The 18,206-nt window shown below is 37.9% G+C and overlaps 1 protein-coding gene across 2 annotated transcripts; it reads left to right on the top strand.

The window, feature by feature from the left end:
- The first annotated feature begins 718 nt into the window (after positions 1-718).
- On the top strand, positions 719-12,695 carry apeh (acylaminoacyl-peptide hydrolase). Of its 2 annotated transcripts, none has more exons than XM_047377038.1 (23): positions 719-871; positions 1,325-1,454; positions 1,541-1,667; positions 1,760-1,847; positions 3,055-3,130; positions 3,210-3,301; positions 3,812-3,886; positions 3,974-4,111; positions 4,215-4,306; positions 4,416-4,456; positions 6,054-6,175; positions 6,306-6,366; positions 6,464-6,561; positions 6,643-6,694; positions 6,823-6,911; positions 7,097-7,235; positions 7,994-8,077; positions 8,430-8,510; positions 9,942-10,030; positions 11,446-11,636; positions 11,779-11,881; positions 11,968-12,074; positions 12,157-12,695. In XM_047377038.1, exons 1-23 carry the CDS (start codon positions 734-736, stop codon positions 12,260-12,262), a joined length of 2,319 nt encoding a protein of 772 aa, XP_047232994.1. In that variant the 5' UTR covers positions 719-733; the 3' UTR covers positions 12,263-12,695. The 2 variants fall into 2 exon arrangements, with proteins under 2 accessions (XP_047232994.1, XP_047233004.1); XM_047377048.1 differs by having other exon boundaries at positions 819-871; positions 1,393-1,454.
- Positions 12,696-18,206: the final 5,511 nt, after the last annotated feature.

Genomic DNA, 18,206 nt, shown 5'->3' with positions numbered 1-18,206 from the left:
GGATATAAAACCATTAAAAACAATAATTTGTTCAGACTCAAGTTCAACATTATTAAGTTTAACACATAATCAATCAAAAGGTAGGCCAGCCATTTTGTTGGAAATAAAACATACTTTATTTAGAATACAAAGGATGGGATTAATATTAGTATATTTATGGGTACCAGCACATGTAGGAGTTGGAGGGAATGGGATGGCGGACAGGATGGCAAAGAAGGCAACACAAAACAACATTAGCTTTAAAATAAATATTAGTAGGTCAGAGGTGAGAAATATAATTAAACAGAAAATCAAGAAAGAATGGCAAAAAAGGTGAGATGAAGAAAGGAAAGGAAGATGGTTTTATAGAATCAACAAGATAGTAGGAGAAGTGAGAAGTGGAAGAATGAGCAGAAAAGAGGAAAGATTAATTACAAGATTAAGATTTGGACATACAGGACTTAATTCTACATTGTTTAAGATTTTAAAAAAAAAGACATAATACAGGAAAATGTGATTATTGTGGAGAGGTGGAAACAATAGAACGTGATATTGAAATGTCAGAAATACGAACAAGACAGAACAATTTTGAGGAGAGAATTTTGTGGGTATTAAAGAAAATTTTAATTTGATAGATACATTGGAAAGAAGTTTAGGTAGTAGACATATTCAAATCATAGTTAGATTTAAAAAAAAAGCTAAATTAATAAATAGAATTTGATTGTTGTAATAGTAAATAAATAAATTTAAAACCATGAAGAACCACACTCCATACCAGTCGGTGGCGGTAATGCACACCTCAAAGTTATTTGCCAAGCGTCAAAAAATAATACCAGAAAAAGAAGAAGGTTCGTTGTGGAGTGAGTCAAGTGGACTGTTTTTAGCGACGCAGGTATGATTGAACCTTCCTAAACGATCATTGATCCTAAATGTTCATAAAACGGGGATGACAAATGCTACATATGTTTAACCTGAGTGTTCTGAGTTATATTGTCAAAGTTTCAATATTAACAGAAATTGTCTGCTTCAAGTCAAGCTAGCGGACAGATAGAGGTTCCGTAGTTTGCTGCCAGTTCCAGCAGGAAGTTCCTTGCCGTATGGATCAAACTCGTAAATCTCTCTAGAATGGTCCCTACTCTCCCGATTACTTACTTTAATGCACAGTTATTGTTAGGGGCAACACGTCGAGCAAATACCTTGTATACTCTGACATTTAGTTTTGGTGTTAAACCTCACCAACCCTTTCATGGATGGCTAGCTACCTAGCTAGGAAATGAATAGGGCATTGTTCGCAGTCAAACATTTGGTTTCACTAAGGCGCAGTTGTTCTTCGTTCGGCCGTCAGGCGATGACCAACCCGGAGCAAATTGCCAAACTCTACAGAGAGCTCAGCCTCTTTCCCTCTTTAAGCAGAGCAGACGTGGGACCCGTAATCACCTCTCAGTATGGAGGCAAATACAGCAACATATACACAGGTACATTTAATGTCTGTCACACCAGAATGGTTCCTTTTCTATATGATTATTTTATTCACAGCATTTCTGATTTCTTTTGTCTGCAGAGTGGAGCCAGCGTGATCTGGAGAGGAATGACAATGTGAAATTTTGCAGACAATACATTGTATTCCATGATGACAAGTCGGTGGTCTACTCTGGTGCTTCCGGAAACTGCACTGAAATCAAAGGAGAGTATGTGAAATCCTATTTTAACCAGAGTAAATATATTTAATTTGGGTCATAATCCCAGATAGCTAAGCGTCTTCATTTCTTTCCTACACTAGAGTTCTAAGTAAGGACTCTCCCTCTGGTGAAATGAAGGCAGTTATCAGAGAATGCACAGTCAAAGGAGAGGAAAAGCAGTTTCTAGAGGTGTGTGGCTCTCTGGTTCTGTTCAGATGTAGTATTAACATGCATACGGGGTGATTTTGATAAAAGCAGTCCTCACTAAGCGCAACCATTCACATATGGTATTAAAATCCATCCTGAATGATTGGATCTCAGTTTACATGCCAACACACAAAGAGCTGTCAGCTGAGCAACAAACAGGACATCATCAGGTCTGTTGATGTTTTGGTAATATCACAGACGTCAGTCATCTGAAATATGTTAATATTTAGAAAATCACAGTTCAGATTCAGTTGTGTAGTTATTTGCTTCAAAAACTCTTGATGGGTGAAATTATGTTGCTTTAAAGATGCAGTATCAGCGATGTACAGGAGAATATGCGCATTATTTTTTAATTTACCAAGCTCAACATCAGCGCACAGTCACTAAAGATTTCACCCACTAAAACAGTACCATCGCAAAAAACATAACGGCTCACTGGCAGCTGCTAGGCACATCTTTATTGTACACATAGCACTGCATAAAAGTAAGGGAACATATAACCCACCGAGTTACACAATTGCTTTGTGTCTGACACAGGATGGGACATTTTACAGCACAGTTACCCCAGCAGGTACAATAAACTCTAAGAATGAAGAGACACTACAGAGAAAGCTCACTCACTCACTCTCCATCCAATAATTCCCAGATTAATAAAATCCAGAGTTGTAACAGAATGTCCAGTGAGATTAAACAGAATAAAAAAATCCTTCTGTGGAATATGTCCTCAGTATGCTAGTTATTTGATCCCAGGTGCAGGGTCAGATTTTAACTATGCTGAAAATAGTGTTGTTTGTATCTTTGGCTACTGCTTAAGGGGAGTCATGCCTGGTCTGTGGATGATCCATCAGTGTGTCTCAGAGTGGATTGAGTTTAAACTGCTAAACTAATTCAAATAAAAGTTTCTCAAGCCACCTCCAAAGGTGGGGAACTATCCTCAAAAGGTTTTGAGGGTGGAACAGCGGTGAACAGCGCTAACAAAACACCCTCTAATGTGATCAGATGGGGTTGGGGTTAAAGTTTGGTTTGGGTTGCATATTACAGTAATCATCCTTATTGTTTTGGTTCCCTTTCACCTTTTTATTTCTAACGTTTACCACTTATCTTTGTCTTTGTTTATGGAGTATTCACTTTTCTATGTATTTTGTTTTTCATATCTTTCAATATTAAATGTCTATGTTACCTTTTTTAGATCTGGAGTAAAAACATCAAGGTGAAGAGCATCAACCTAACGGCCTTAAAGAAACATGGCAAAGTCTATGAGGATGGTAAATCATCTCTAGGAAACAAAAGAGCATTTTACCAGCACTGTTTGTTTGACAGTCTGAATCTCTTGTGCATCCCCAGATCAGTTTGGCAGCTTGGTTTGGTCGCACTCTGAAACCCACCTCTTGTATGTTGCGGAGAAAAAGAGGCCTGAGGCTAAATCTTTCTTCCAGGTTAGTTGTAGAAAGACAATTGTTTTTTAGGATGTATTAAAACAGAATTTTATACAACAAAGAGCTGCCATCGTGCTAGACATTGCAAACTTGAATTATTCCACATTCTTGTTCAACATCCATTGAACAGTGTTGTCGTAAGAGTTTTATTGTATGTCAAAGAAAGGTAAAGTCCTTAACAAGTCAATGAATAAGTCACACTCGAAGAGTGCTCATTTGCCTGATTAAATATGTCAGAACTTCTTTCGTGTTGTGAAGAGCAACATTATCTCCCAATCAGAAAAACATGGCAAACTGGTTCACTCTTTATGTACTTGCACAGCGAATGAACCTGAGTTATTTTCCATTGTTTTTCAAAACCAAAATTCCTTGATTGTATTTATCGTAACGTGACCGAGAGAGCAGTGAAGCATGTTTTCTGTCCTTTATGAGAGGCTCATGATAGGATTGAGATGTTTCAGATTGAGCGACTAACAACCTGCTACTCCATTTCTCATTTTCTCTTTATAGACAGAGTTGCCTGACTTGTCTTCCAATGAAGATGAGGAGGAGAGCATGAGGATGGAGAAAAAAGACACAGTAAAAGTGATTGCACTGGACTGTAGTCTAAAATTGAATTAATCTTATTGCATTTCACAGTACTATAGCGCATGTGTCAATTTAATCCTGCAGGGGGAGCAGTTTGTCTACTATGAGGACTGGGGAGAGGCCTTAGTCAGCAAAAGCTGTCCAGTCCTCTGTGTTTTGGACATAGAGGGTGACAATGTGTCTGTGTTGGAAGGAGTGCCTGACAGCATCTCACCCGGACAGGTTGGCTCTACCTTGCAATAATTCCAGTTTTGCATTAATGTTTGTGTACCTCTGATGTGGTAATACATCTTTGGATTTTGGTGACCTGTTTTCATCTCTCCAGGCATTTTGGGCTCCAGGCGACACAGGTGTGGTGTTTGTAGGCTGGCGGCATGAGCCTTTCAGACTAGGCCTGAAGCACTGCCCCAATCGAAGGTGCTTATCAAATAAAGTACAAAAGTTTAATTCAAATTGAATTCAGTTCAAATCAATGCCTTCATAGATTCATGTTTCAGGCTGTTTATGTTTCTGTTCTCCCCTTCAGGTCGTCTTTGTTTTATGTGGACTTGACGGGCGGGAGATGTGGTAAGCAGGAATTGCTTGTACCATTTCTCATCAATACAACAGAGTTAGCATAAGGTGTGATGAAGCTGTAAAGCCTCAGTTCCTGATTTCTGTTTCACACAAATTATTACTTCCCATTGACTATAGTAACACCTCTTTCACCTGAATTTCAGTGTTTGAAACTCGTTTGTAAGATGGATGGATGGATTATACAACAATAAATTCACTTGAAATTAGTGAAGTTTGTTGATAATTTTGTTGATTTTCTTTTTTTTTTTTATAAGACTGTGCAGAAATTTGAGAATGAGAAAAAGATTTAGATCACTTTGGAGCTGTTTTGATATTTAGACAGTCAAGTGTACAGATGTACTTGAATGCACCATAACTGCCCAGCTGTTGGGCAGTCCTCTGTGATCTGAGGGACTTATCACAACAGGTCCAGTATGTTGTTGCATCTTAAAAGCTGTGCATGATTGTGGACTGCTTGAAGGCTGCAGGCAGCTGGATTTGGACATCAGCTGTTTTCTCTCCAGTACCAGTGATGTTTACATTCAGCTTGATGGTTTTCAGGTGTGTTATTAGGTTAACTGCAGAGCGAGCATATTGCTGTTGAAAAATGCGCACGCTGACATAAAGTTTTGGTTTTATTCCACCTTTCTTCATTGTAGCTGCATGAAAAACATTAATGTACCCAAATAGCAGAGTTTAGTGATAACTGGAAGTCCTCTGTTTGTTGTTTGTCTTTTCAAAGTTGCGCTACAGAACGTTGCATTCCACACTTGGTTCCTGACATAAACATTTTGCATGTGTTTAGGTATTAAACAATTCTGTATTTGTTTGGTATATGTGTGTACCAAACCGTCAGGCCTATACCGGATATTTTGGTTACGAATGCGCGTATCGTTGCATCCCTAATCATATGTATCTCATAGGAGTCATGTATATGTATTAGAAGCTTCTGATTTTATAACACGTGTAATATTGTCTCAGGCTTGTTAACTGTTTTTCTATGAAGAATAAGTTATCCCAATCATCAACATCAACACAATTTTTTATAGAGATGCACTCAATCAGCCAGAGATTGGAATCGTCCAGTTTTTCTTTTTCTTTTTCGGCTCTGATTAGTGATCGGCAGGGCACATACTAAAAAAATCTGAATTTATTTTCCCATTTCATTAAGTGCATAAAAACTAAGAAATTCCACCATTTGCAGACTATAAATGCATCAAGCTAAAATTGTGTACTTTGATTCACTTGTTTTGAGTTTTATAACTCAAGAATAAGATCAAGGTTCGGGACACACAGTATTCTTTGATGCTTTCTGTTGTATTCTAAACTACTACATGTATCAAAAAACCTGCATCACATGTTGTAGACCTTATAAAAATAAATCCAAAGCACTGCTCATACCTTGAAACAAAACTGAAAATCTGTGCCCGCGAGGAAAAGCCTGATTGGTGCATCGCAAGTATTATATACTACTGCACATGGACACAGCTGTGCTAATATTTACACTGTGAATACAATCTCATGGAAAACATTCTGTCATCTTAGTGCAATTTAGCATTGACGGGGTTGCCTGAAGTTGTTGATGATGTTTATTCATTGTCTCCAACAGAGCAGCTTTCATCAGACACCAGTGCAGTGTATTCCCCAAGGCTGAGTCCAGATCGGTGCCGAATTGTCTATCTAGAATGTTCTGTATATGGGCCGCACATGCAGTGCAGCAAGCTCTGTATGGTAAGACAAAATGGAGCTTCTTTTTTTTTTTTAAACGTATACAGCAAATGTTTTCCATTTTTCAGGAATGTTTATCAGTTGGTGAATGTGTTTTCATGAGCTTTGCCGTATTCTTCTTTTTCTTTCTCAGTACGACTGGTACACTAAGAAGACCTCAGTGGTTGTGGATGTCATTGGACGACCAAGAGAAGGTAATGAGTTATTTGTGGTAACAAGAAAACACAGTTTCACTCTGTATAGCGAGGATGCATTAAAAATGCATCTCTTTGGTTTTGTATGACTTTACAGACGGCTTCACTGGCATCTACAGCAGCCAGCTGTCGCCACAGTGCTGGTCAGCTGACAGTCAGCGTGTTGTTGTTGCGTGCCCTCAGCGCAGTCGAAAGGTACATTTAGTTTTTATTTGTAATCATTTTTAATGTTGTTTAAAAAAATAAGTTGATGTTCTTGTTCTCTTGGTGTTTCAGGACCTCTTGGTGGTGGACACAAGCACAGGAAGCATCACCTCTCTAACTGCACGTCAGTCTCTTCGCTTTTTAAGCTGATTTGATTTATAGTGTTGAGAGTTTCTGGCCCATTTAGTGCAGCGTGTTTATCACTGTTACTAGTGTCATTGCTGTTTTATTTATGTCCATGTTTGGTTGTAGAGTCTGAAATTGGTAACTGGTGTCTGCTGAACATTGTGCGAGATCTGATGGTGGTCAGCTGCTCCTCTCCTAATTGCCCTCCATTTCTGGTAGGATCAGTGTTTTTGCCAGTAAAATATATATATATATATATATATTTTTGTTCTTTGGGATTAAATTAAATGCACATTAATGTCCTTTTGGATAAATTGGGAGTTGTCAAATACCCATTAAATGAACTTTATGTAATGCAGGAGATTTTCTCTCTCATAGCCACATGCTTTCTTGTGTTTAGAGGGTGGGCTTCCTTCCAGGAAAAGATTCCCAGGAGGAAGTGGTCTGGATTACCTTGGAAGAGTCTCAGACTTTACCAGACATTGACTGGCAGATAAGGACTTTCACTCCTCCAGCAGAACAAGACAACAGCCAATACCGTAAAATAATTCTTAGAAATATTCATGCTGGATTTGTAGTTTAAGAACTTCAACTTTATAGATGCATGTTTTACTATTGTGATGTGAACTGAAATTAATGTTATAAAACTTCACCCATGGACTAATAAAAATGGTTTAATTTTTAAACTCTATGGGAATTAACAGGCAGCTGTCTTTTTTAAAACGTATCAGGCAGTGTTTTGGTCAGTTTGCAGCTTTCTGTTTTCCATAAAACTATAAAATACCGTAAAATCTGACTTCCTTGTATAAATAGTATCCATTTGAATGTTGGAGAAAGTAACAATTAAAATAAATATGTTGATTGTATAAATATGCTAATCTTTAGGATGAGTTACTCCTTTTGAATGTTCTAAAATATGTTTTGTCTAATTTGGCAAGGTTAATTTGAAAATTAATTAAAAAACCACCACTTTGTGCTCTTGTATTATTTAGACACCAATAATGAAGCAAATTGTTAGTTCTTTGCTGTTAATGTCTTGAATCAGTCTGCTCAATTAACTAAAATGTTGCAGAAATTTTAAGCAAGACATTTGGCAGTTTGGGTTCTGAAATGTTCTGGTGTGGATAAATAGAACTCATACCTACTTAATGCACGTTGTTTGACAACTAATCCACAAATGTAATGAAATGCTGCTTATTTCCAAAACCAAAAAGGCTATTCTAAGTACTATTACTACTAGTACTATTTATTACTAATGATAATGTTTGTGGTGCTAACTTAATTTACTGTATTACAGCGGGCCTTGACTTTGAAGCTGTGTTGGTTAAACCAAAAGAAGTAAAGGAAGGAGTGAAGCTACCTCTGATTGTCCTCCCTCATGGTTCGTAACTCGGAGTCTATATATTCTCATATTCCAAAAGAGCTTACATTATGAAGTAGTAAAACCTAGGCTATTAATCCCTACTGTGTTTATTTTTAGGATCTCTTTAGTCAAGAGCTTCTACTGATCAGATTGACATTGCAGACAGTGGTTGCTATGACAATGGTGCACTTTGTGGCTAAAGGTTACGTCATTATACTAAAAAACAAGCTTGTTATTGTAACGGAGCTTACAGCTCTGTTAATCTAATTATATGTTTACAATATTTTAATTGTGTATCTGTTCCTTTGGACATCGGGTTCTAATTGATCCTGCCAGATCCGTTTCACTGTAAACCTGTTTCTTTCATCAGGCGGTCCGCACTCTGTGATTGTAGCCGAATGGATTCTGTCTGCCTCTGTGCGCTGCAGGATGGGCTTTGCTGTATTACTGGGTAAGTTCATTTGAAAATGTCAAGTGCTGCTTCATCTGATACTTGCTGAAACGTATGAAAATGTAATGCTTGAAACATGGCACTCAGGCCTTGAAGTGCGTCTGATTGAAACTGATACATGTATTTTAATCCAAGTTGAAATAGTCAAGATTTGCTACATTTCTTTCTTTTTAATTTGGAAACCTGGTTCAGTTGGTAAGAGCTGAACAGCAATTCCATCATAGTTGCAGCCTTCAGCCTTTTTCATATGAATTTTGAAGGCAACACCTTTCTGTTGTGGATTTTTCCACAGCACTGTAAACATCTATTTTAATATCCCTTCTTTAGGAACAACATACAGTACCAGGGACTATGTAATTTACTCCAAATGAGCAATAACTTTAGGCTGAAGGTAAATAACCGTTTAAAGAAATCCCATAAGTTATTTGCAGAAAAAGGGATGCTTTTTGATGTTTGAATTGGTGGAGGTAACGGTAAATGGCATGTATGGGAAATATTCTTATTTTAAGTCAACAGCTGTTTGTTTTTTTGGGAAGTGGAAGTAGCATTTGCAATTCTATAGCACATAAACCCAAAGACCTGTTTGCAAAAGAGCCTTCCAGTAATAGTTTCACATTGTCAATAAAATCTCTGTGGTATTTGTTGGAGGTATAATGCAGTCAATCTAGGTGTTTTGTTTGTTTTTGGAAAACACAGCAATAAATTTTATGTATTTTGATGCATCCAGATCAATTTTCCATATAGCTTTTGTAGTAATTTGATAATTTCTAAATTGTTCTACAGTTGTTGTTTTTTTTGTTTTTTTTTGCTCTATTGTTAATTTCTGGTCTAAGGATATATGTGTTTTTGTTTAATGTTTTCTCAAAGCTTTTTAACACAGTTGTTTCCTCCAGTTAAATATTTTTAAATCCCTTTTTTGTCCTTCTCAAGAACAAATAGAGGTCAAATCTCAAACATGTCAGGAAGGCTCGCAATCTCTTCTGAAAACAATAAAAATAAGCCAAAACCATCAGTTCCCAAAGCACTCCCTCAGTCTACACAAAGAGAATCAACACAAAACTTAGACTGGCTGTTGGGAACCTGATAAAAAGCAAGTTTTCCAATAGTTTTAACAAGCAGGCAACCTAAATCAAAGAGTGTGAAGAGTCCAACTAGTTTCCCACAATATTCAGTCTATAACTCGGAAATCTTGCAGGTATAGTCAAATTTCCTATTAAAGTAATAAGCATATAAAAACCTCGTTCCCACTGTTCAGTGAAGAGTTTATTTCTCAGGTAACTTTGTTCCAAATCCTCAAGCACTAAATATATATATTGCATAAGTCACTCCAAGAAATCTTCATTGAAACTCAACATGCATGTATCTGTGTGGAAATGCAGCTAGACATCCATCTTGTGTGAATGCTTGTGAATGTGCGTTTTATTGTTGTAGTAAACTATCGTGGATCTCTTGGGTATGGCCAGGACAGCATCCTCTCACTACTGGGCAACGTGGGTTCCCAGGATGTTAAAGATGTTCAGGTAAGAACACAGTCAACACTATTTGAGCAGTTTGGATTTATATGTATTTAAGTTTCATTACAACAAAAAGTATAATCGGGCTTACTAATAGGCGACTGTGGCTCAGTAGGAAGAGTAGTTGTCTTGCAATCAGAAGGTTGTGGGTTCTATTCCAGCTCCCTCTCGCCATATGTCAATGTGCCCCTGGGCAAGGCACTTAACCTCAAGTTGCCTACCGGTCTGTGTATCGGTGTATGAATGTGTGAGCGTTAGTGAGTGTGATTGGGTGAATGTGGTCTGTATGACTGGAAAAGCGCTATATAAGTTCAGTCCATTTACCATTTAATAAAGTTCAAGCTATCTCATTTTCCCATTGTCTATGTTCAAAATAAATACCCTTTCATATTAATGCTCTATACTGAACCCGCATTACTGTACATTACTTTGTCACATATATTCCAGTAAAACACACTGATCCTTCCTGCTGAGTTGCTTGAAACATGCAGGGGTTGTTGTGCTGCATCATTATGAATGATCCAGTTGCTCATTTTTTTCTCTCCGTTCAGTTTTGCTTCTGCTTTTCTGGACCGTTACAGTCGGTTAACATTTCTCGTCGTTATTCACAGCAGCAGGTTTGTAATCGCAGCCTCAACCCTGACGAGACTATTTCCCCTCTCTGTTCATTTGCGCAGGGTGCCTCTGAGTGCGTTATTGCACATGCAGAAACAATTGCTTTATGTTTGTGGTCCGGGTGGACTCGGTAAGACAAAGACTACGTCCTGCTTCACCTTTAATCAGAATGATGAATTACAGGCCATTATGCAGTAGGGCAGAGCTGTGTGTCATCGGCGCGCACACGGGGCAGCTTGTTAACTTTGTTGCTTGACATAACTCTCAGGTTTCAGCCTAGAAATTGGCCAATTTAACAAAAAAAAAAAATGAACAATAAAAAAGACAAACATGTCTGTCAACGAATTCTGACACAAAATAATTTTTCACAGTATAAACCCTCCCCTGACATATGTTAACATTCCAAAAACATAATCAAACTGATCCAGCTCCGATTGCCCTGCAATGACACAATGTTACTGTCAGTTAATGCAATGTGTTTTGTTTTGTGACAAAGTTAAAGCACACACCGTCTTTCATTTATTTCCTATTAATTATATTATCAACATCAAAGCACACTGGGTCCTTTTGTTTAATGTGCAATTACAGTTACACAGGTTTGTGTGCTCTTCTTGGATGGATGATCAGATTTTCTCTCTTCGTCATCAAGTTTGTGTTTATACTCTAATTACTCTTAGGTACCTTAGGTGTAAATCATGGCTCAAAGCAACAGTGCTCCTTTTAGATGTTTTTGTGTTCTTCTCCCTCTTTCACTCTCTGTGGGATTGGCAATTGTCTTTTACATATTCTCCCATTTGTGTCACCAGTTTGCTGTTGAAAGTGTTCTGCAAAGTGAAGAGTTTGACATGCAGAGAGTGGCAGTGTCTGGGGGCTCCCATGGGGGGTTTCTAGCCTGTCACCTAATTGGCCAGTATCCAAGCTTCTACAAGGCCTGCGTGGCTCTCAATCCTGTCACCAATCTTGCCTCCATGATTGGCAGCACGGATATCCCAGACTGGTAGGTCTCACTGTAAACATCCTCACACTCTTGCCCATATTTGATTATTCATGTGGTGAAAGTGTTACAGGCACACAATTACAAAACACAAGTGTTTATAGTTGGTTTACTGGGACATAAATTAAATATTTGATTTTTGCAGGTGTATCGTTGAGGCTGGATATGATTATAGTCCCGATTGTCTCCCTGATCCTGCTGTTTGGGAGCAGATGTTAAACAAGTCCCCTATTAAATACGTCCCTCAGGTATATCTGTATAAATCTGAGCTGCATACGTCTAACTGTTGTAGTGATATAATGTGAGTTATAATGTGAGTTTATATCTCATTAAGGTTCGGACCCCAGTGCTTCTTATGTTGGGGGAAAATGACAAGCGTGTCCCTAACAAGCAAGGAATTGAATACTACAAAGCTCTGAAAGCAAAGCAGATCCCAGTTCGGTAAGCAGACGCTAGAATCATTTTTATTTGTTTTCTCTGTTTTACTGTTTGTTCATTAATGCTGCAACCTATGTTTGCTTAGGTTGCTGTGGTACCCTGGAAACAACCACTCTCTTTCCAAGGTGGACGCTGAATCAGATGGTTTCGTGAACATCGCTTTGTGGATAATTCAACACTTGAGTCTGTGATGATAAATTAGTGAGGGTAGCTGTAATGTGCAGAAGGACACTACTTGGTGTATGTGAGGTTACTTTTCGGTTTTATGGTTCAAGCCAAAGCAGTGATAATTGATCTCCAGCCAGAATACACCCTAACTGTGGGTATTGTTACTATTGTGGATGGAATCAAACGATAATACAGCACTTAAATAAAAAACAGATTTGATTCAATAGAAACAGATTGATGCTGACCTTGTTTTTATCTGTCATTCAAATCAGAAAACACAACAAGAGCTTTTTCATTCTTTGGACCTTCTTTGTGATTGATTATAAATCCTATTCTTTTATTATAGTGTTTTTTTTTTAGAGATTTTTATTCCTTTGGATAATTTTATTTTTTGAGTTAAATCTACTCTTTCGAATGTGCTATATTGCGAACTTAATAAAATAGTTGTAAAAAATGCTTACCGTGTGAGACAAGTCTTTAAATGCATGTTTGTACAGGTGTGTTGTGAGACTTTAGGCTTCAAATAAGTTTATGTAAATGTTCTGAGTTAAAAACAATAAATGGCATTGACTTCTTCCCCAGTGCACATACACTTAGTGTTATATGTAAGCCTATAGTTTTCTGCAGTCTTTCCTTATTCTGTAGACTTTTGCTGCATGCAAACACACATTTCTAAAGAACTTTTACCCAGGTTGCTATTAATAGCCAGGATTTATACAACTTCCTCAGCATTAACTAAGAATACTCTGCATTTCTGTCTGCCTAATGCTTGCCACAAGATAAAATGCAATAAAAAAGATTTGCCTAATTTTCTTTAAGCAATGGTTCATGACACAAATTGCTAACACATACAGCTGTGGCCAGAGGTTTCACACATCATAGTTCTGATAATCATGTTTGTTTTAGGTTTTTATTTATTTATTTTAACTGTTCCTTTTTGCAGAGTGGGATGATTCAACTACCCACTGAAATAAATTTGGAAACACTAGAATTTATTGCATGAGACTAAATCTACAATGTTTTTCTCTTAACCCACACCGAGTCAAAATTATATATGCAGTCTCAAATATTGGAGGTTACACCGTGATCCCATGCTTTTAGTAGCCCTCAGCAAGTTCAGACAGAATTGACAGAGCTCATTTAAACTGGTTATTTTGCTGGCACAAACCCAGTTTTCAAACATAGTGCACAATAATTCATTAGGGTTAAGGCCGGGTCTTTGAGAATGCCATTGCCGCTCATTAAGGTGGACCTGCTTTATCTATTTAAAAACAGCTTTATAATGTGTGTGTGATCTATGTCTTGTAATGCCAAAAGATGTCCTATTTTTATTTAACTAGATTTCAGATGAAGTAGGATCATTGTCTATGTGTTTATTGTCTTAGTCACTTTGTGCAATTCAGAAGCCATTTGGCTTGTGCATGTGAGCAGATGCAAACTTCAGGTGTGAATTTGTTCAGTCAATGCACTGAAACGGCTCTGTTGAAAGTAACTAATGATATTCTCCCAGCCTCAGATAATGGACTTGTGTCTGTACTTGTCCCGTAAGATCTCAGTGCTGCATTTGATACCGTCAATCACAATATTATCTTAGAAAGGCTGGAACATGCTGTAGTGATCAGGGAAACAGCGCTAGGCTGGTTTAAATTGTATTTTTCGGACAGATTCTAGTTTGTTCATGTAAATGATAAATTATCTTCAAACTACAGGGTTAATTGTGGAGTACCACAGGGTTCAGTACTCGGGCCAATTCTCTTCACTAAATATACAGGGGTTGGACAATGAAACTGAAACACTTGGTTTTAGACCACAATAATTAGTATGGAGTAGGGTCTCCTTTTGCGGCCAATACAGCGTCAATTCGTCTTGGGAATGACATATACAAGTCCTGCACAGTGGTCAGAGGGATTTTAAGCCATTCTTCTTGCAGGATAGTGGCCAGGTCACTACGTGATACTGGTGGAGGAAAACGTTTCCTGACTCGCTCCTCCAAAACACCCCAAAGTGGCTCAATAATATTTAGATCTGGTGACTGTGCAGGCCATGGGAGATGTTCAACTTCACTTTCATGTTCATCAAACCAATCTTTCACCAGTCTTGCTGTGTGTATTGGTGCATTGTCATCCTGATACACGGCACCGCCTTCAGGATACAATGTTTGAACCATTGGATGCACATGGTCCTCAAGAATGGTTTGGTAGTCCTTAGCAGTGACGCGCCCATCTAGCACAAGTATTGGGTCAAGGGAATGCCATGATATGGCAGCCCAAACCATCACTCATCCACCCCCATGCTTCATTCTGGGCATGCAACAGTCTGGGAGGTACGCTTCTTTGGGGCTTCTCCACACCGTAACTCTCCCAGATGTGGGGAAAACAGTAAAGGTGGACTCATCAGAGAACAATGCATGTTTCACATTGTCCACAGCCCAAGATTTGCGCTCCTTGCACCATTGAAACCGACGTTTGGCAACGGCAAGAGTGACCAAAGGTTTGGCTATAGCAGCCTGCCGTGTATATTGACCCTGTGGAGCTCCTGACGGACAGTTCTGGTGGAAACAGGAGAGTTGAGGTGCACATTTAATTCTGCCGTGATTTGGGCAGCCGTGGTTTTATGTTTTTTGGATACAATCCGGGTTAGCACCCGAACATCCCTTTCAGACATCTTCCTCTTGCGTCCACAGTTAATCCTGTTGGATGTGGTTCAGCCTTCTTGGTGGTATGCTGACATTACCCTGGATACCGTGGCTCTTGATACATCACAAAGACTTGCTGTTTTGGTCACAGATGCGCCAGCAAGACGTGCACCAACAATTTGTCCTCTTTTGAACTCTGGTATGTTACCCATAACATAATGTTGTGTGCATTTCAATATTTTGAGCAAAACTGTGCTCTTACCCTGCTAATTGAACCTTCACACTCTGCTCTTACTGGTGCAATGTGCAATCAATGAAGACTGGCTACCAGGCTGGTCCAATTTAGCCATGAAACCTCCCACACTAAAATGACAGGTGTTTCAGTTTCATTGTCCAACCCCTGTATGCTTCCAATAGGTCAAATTATCAGGCAGCATAGGATAAATTTTCAATGTTACGCTGATGATACTCAGCTTTACTTATCCATAAATCCTGATGAGCCCAACCAGTTAGATAGACTACAAGCATGTCTTGAAGATATAAAAACTTGGATGACTTTAAATGTTTTGCTTCTAAATTCAGACAAGACAGAAGTTGTCGTCTTTGGACTGGAGTCTTTAGAAAAGAAACTGCTTAGTCAATCACTTAACCTGGATGGCATTAAATTGACCTCCGATAATAAAGTTAAAAACCTTGGTGATATTTTTGACCAGGACATGTCATTTAAATCCCATATTAAACAGGTTTCTAGGATTTCCTTCTTTCACCTCCAGAACATTGCCAAAATTAGAAATATCCTATCCAGGAGTGACGCTGAAAAACTAGTCCATGCATTTGTTACCTTAAGGCTGGACTATTGTAATTCCTTACTATCAGGATGTCCACAAAATGCAGTTAAAAGTCTTCAGCTGATTCAAAATGCTGCAGCAGGAGTTCTGATGAAAATTAAAAAGAGAGATCATATTTCCCCTACTTTAGCTTCCCTTCATTGGCTCCCTGTTAAATCCAAAATAGAATTTAAAATTCTCCTCCTCACATATAAAGCCCTTAATGATCTAGCTCCATCATACATCAGAGATCTGATTGTTCCATACATTCCTAACAGAGCACTTCATTCTCAGACTGCAGGTTTACTTGTGGTTCCTAGAGTCTCTAGTCAAGTCAAGTTTATTTATATAGCGCTTTTCGGTAACAAGGCACTCAAAGCGCTGTACACGAGGAAAGACATTACAATGATACAGAAAATCAAACACAGAAAAACAAATCAAATGACATTAATAATCTTTGAGGGTTTACTGGTAAGAGCTGGTTCTAATACAATCTTTCTAAAAGAGGTAATTTGCTAATTAAGTCCTTTGTGGTAAGGAATTTATCCTGTGCTAGAAGAAAGATGATAATAATAATCCTTGAGGTCGCTAGTATGAGGCAGCTTTAGTCCCATCATTCAAATAGTAACAGTCATGGGCACTCACTGAAGTCTAAGGAGAGAAGCTGGGTCACTGGTAGGCAGAAGCCCCGGAAGTTTTCTGAATAGCCCCGGACATCTTGATAGAAGAAATTTAGAAGCGTGTGCTCACAGGTGGACGTCGAGCGGTATAACCCGGGCTGAAGTTGGGCGGTAAAACCTGAATGCTGACTTGGAATGGGCTAATTGTAAGTTACAGCTAATCACTGATTCAGCCAGCAAGACATGAGGTGGAGGTTCACTCTAATGAGCATCTTCAGGGTCATGATGACGAACTTTCACCTGAGCCTCAGGTGAAGTTAAATGATCCGTCTGTGATAGAAAACAGTAGCAACCTCCTTCTAGCCGGATTTGCATCATAATGTGAAAATATCTGGTCCTTTAATTCAGTGAAAATAAAAGCATTTAATCCTAACGTAGCTGAACACATTGCATCTCATTGCTGCAGCCAGTCCTATAGTCCAGTTCTACATGTAGACAGAAAAAAGTGTTGCTCAATAAACCAGGAAAATATCTCCTGGTTCCAGAAAGACATAGTAGAAAGTACAAAAGTAAGCCTCCCTCTTCTCTTTCATATATTCTGTGCTGATTCTAAACATGCAGCTCTGGGTTTAAAGATGAATCATAATTAAGAAATAAATCATACCAATTTACTACAGGTGGACCATTGGTTAGTTAACTATTTTATTTTTCTGAATTACACATGTAATATAATATAAACTAAACTAATCAAGGATACAGTTTTACTGAAGGTGAGACATACATACCATATGTACACAGTTATTAATAACTGTAATATTAGTACTGATAAGGTCCAGGATGAGGCTCTATGCTATATTTTAAACTCCACAACTTAACACCCTTTCCTCTCAAAGTGTTTAATAGTAAGAACTGCACTAATGTCTCACATGCTCAGTGCAGAACAAAAGACTGTGTTGAAAAATGTTTCTTTTATTATTTTTGGCAGGCCAAATTTCTTCAGAAGTGGAATGAAGGACTGAAAAGATGGTGCTAAAAGAGAACAGGTTCATAAAAGAAGGAACAATGTATCCAAAGCTCTTGGCATAATAAAATAAATGTGTTTTAGGATTTTACCATTTGACTAAGATTTAGGAAAATCAACTTTATACCACTTTCTTTTTTTGAAACATAAGAATAAAGACAATGTAGCAATTTATCTGGCCCATAGTAAACATCTCTGAGTTTAAGAAAAACTTTTGTCAGCAAAAATTCAGATTAGGTTTTTTTCTAAATACCTCAAAATGTCATTATTTGCTTCAGCAAAATGGTTTTTCATCAGGACTAAACTGTTTCTCCTTGTCCTTCATTCAGCTTCTAACAAAACTAAAAAGTAAAATTATTGCAAACCTTTTTTGTTTTACTCACAATAATTTACATTCAGTCTAAAACCAGTCGAGACAGAGAACTGTACAATATGTCCTATATTATTTAAATTTTATATTACCTATAATTTGTCTTACTGAAATCTAAATACTTTGGATTTGGGCTGTTTTGGGCTGTTTTGAGACCCTAAAAACGCCCCTGCTGGTTGGTCCAAACTTTTTAAATACTAATAATGTTTGGCTTTCACTGGTATGAAATTGTTGTAATACAATTCTTCTAAGAAATCTAAAAATCTCTGGTCATTGGTGTAAAAACAGCTGTAATAAAAATTTCAAATACTAATAATATTTGGCTTTTGCTGGAAATCCTTCTAAGAAATTTGAAAATCTATGAAAAGTAATGAAATGACACATTTAGGTAAAGTAAGATAGGAGGGAAAATAATTCATATTTCAGACTCTATTCTTAGCAGAATAGAGTCTGAAATAGTACCAAAAACCTCAGCAGGGGTAAGCAACATACAT

Source organism: Girardinichthys multiradiatus, chromosome 1 (genome assembly GCF_021462225.1).
Source record: "Girardinichthys multiradiatus isolate DD_20200921_A chromosome 1, DD_fGirMul_XY1, whole genome shotgun sequence".
NCBI lineage: Eukaryota > Metazoa > Chordata > Actinopteri > Cyprinodontiformes > Goodeidae > Girardinichthys > Girardinichthys multiradiatus.
This window is presented reverse-complemented; position numbering and strand designations above follow the sequence as displayed.

Excerpts from the sequence above, each read along its gene's own strand:
- apeh (XM_047377038.1), top strand. The coding sequence starts at position 734 with ATGAAGAACCACACTCCATACCAGTCGGTGGCGGTAATGCACACCTCA. Across the intron at positions 4,112-4,214 it reads ACAGCATCTCACCCGGACAG|GCATTTTGGGCTCCAGGCGA; the intron begins GTTGGCTCTACC and ends TCATCTCTCCAG. Across the intron at positions 4,457-6,053 it reads CTTGACGGGCGGGAGATGTG|AGCAGCTTTCATCAGACACC; the intron begins GTAAGCAGGAAT and ends TGTCTCCAACAG.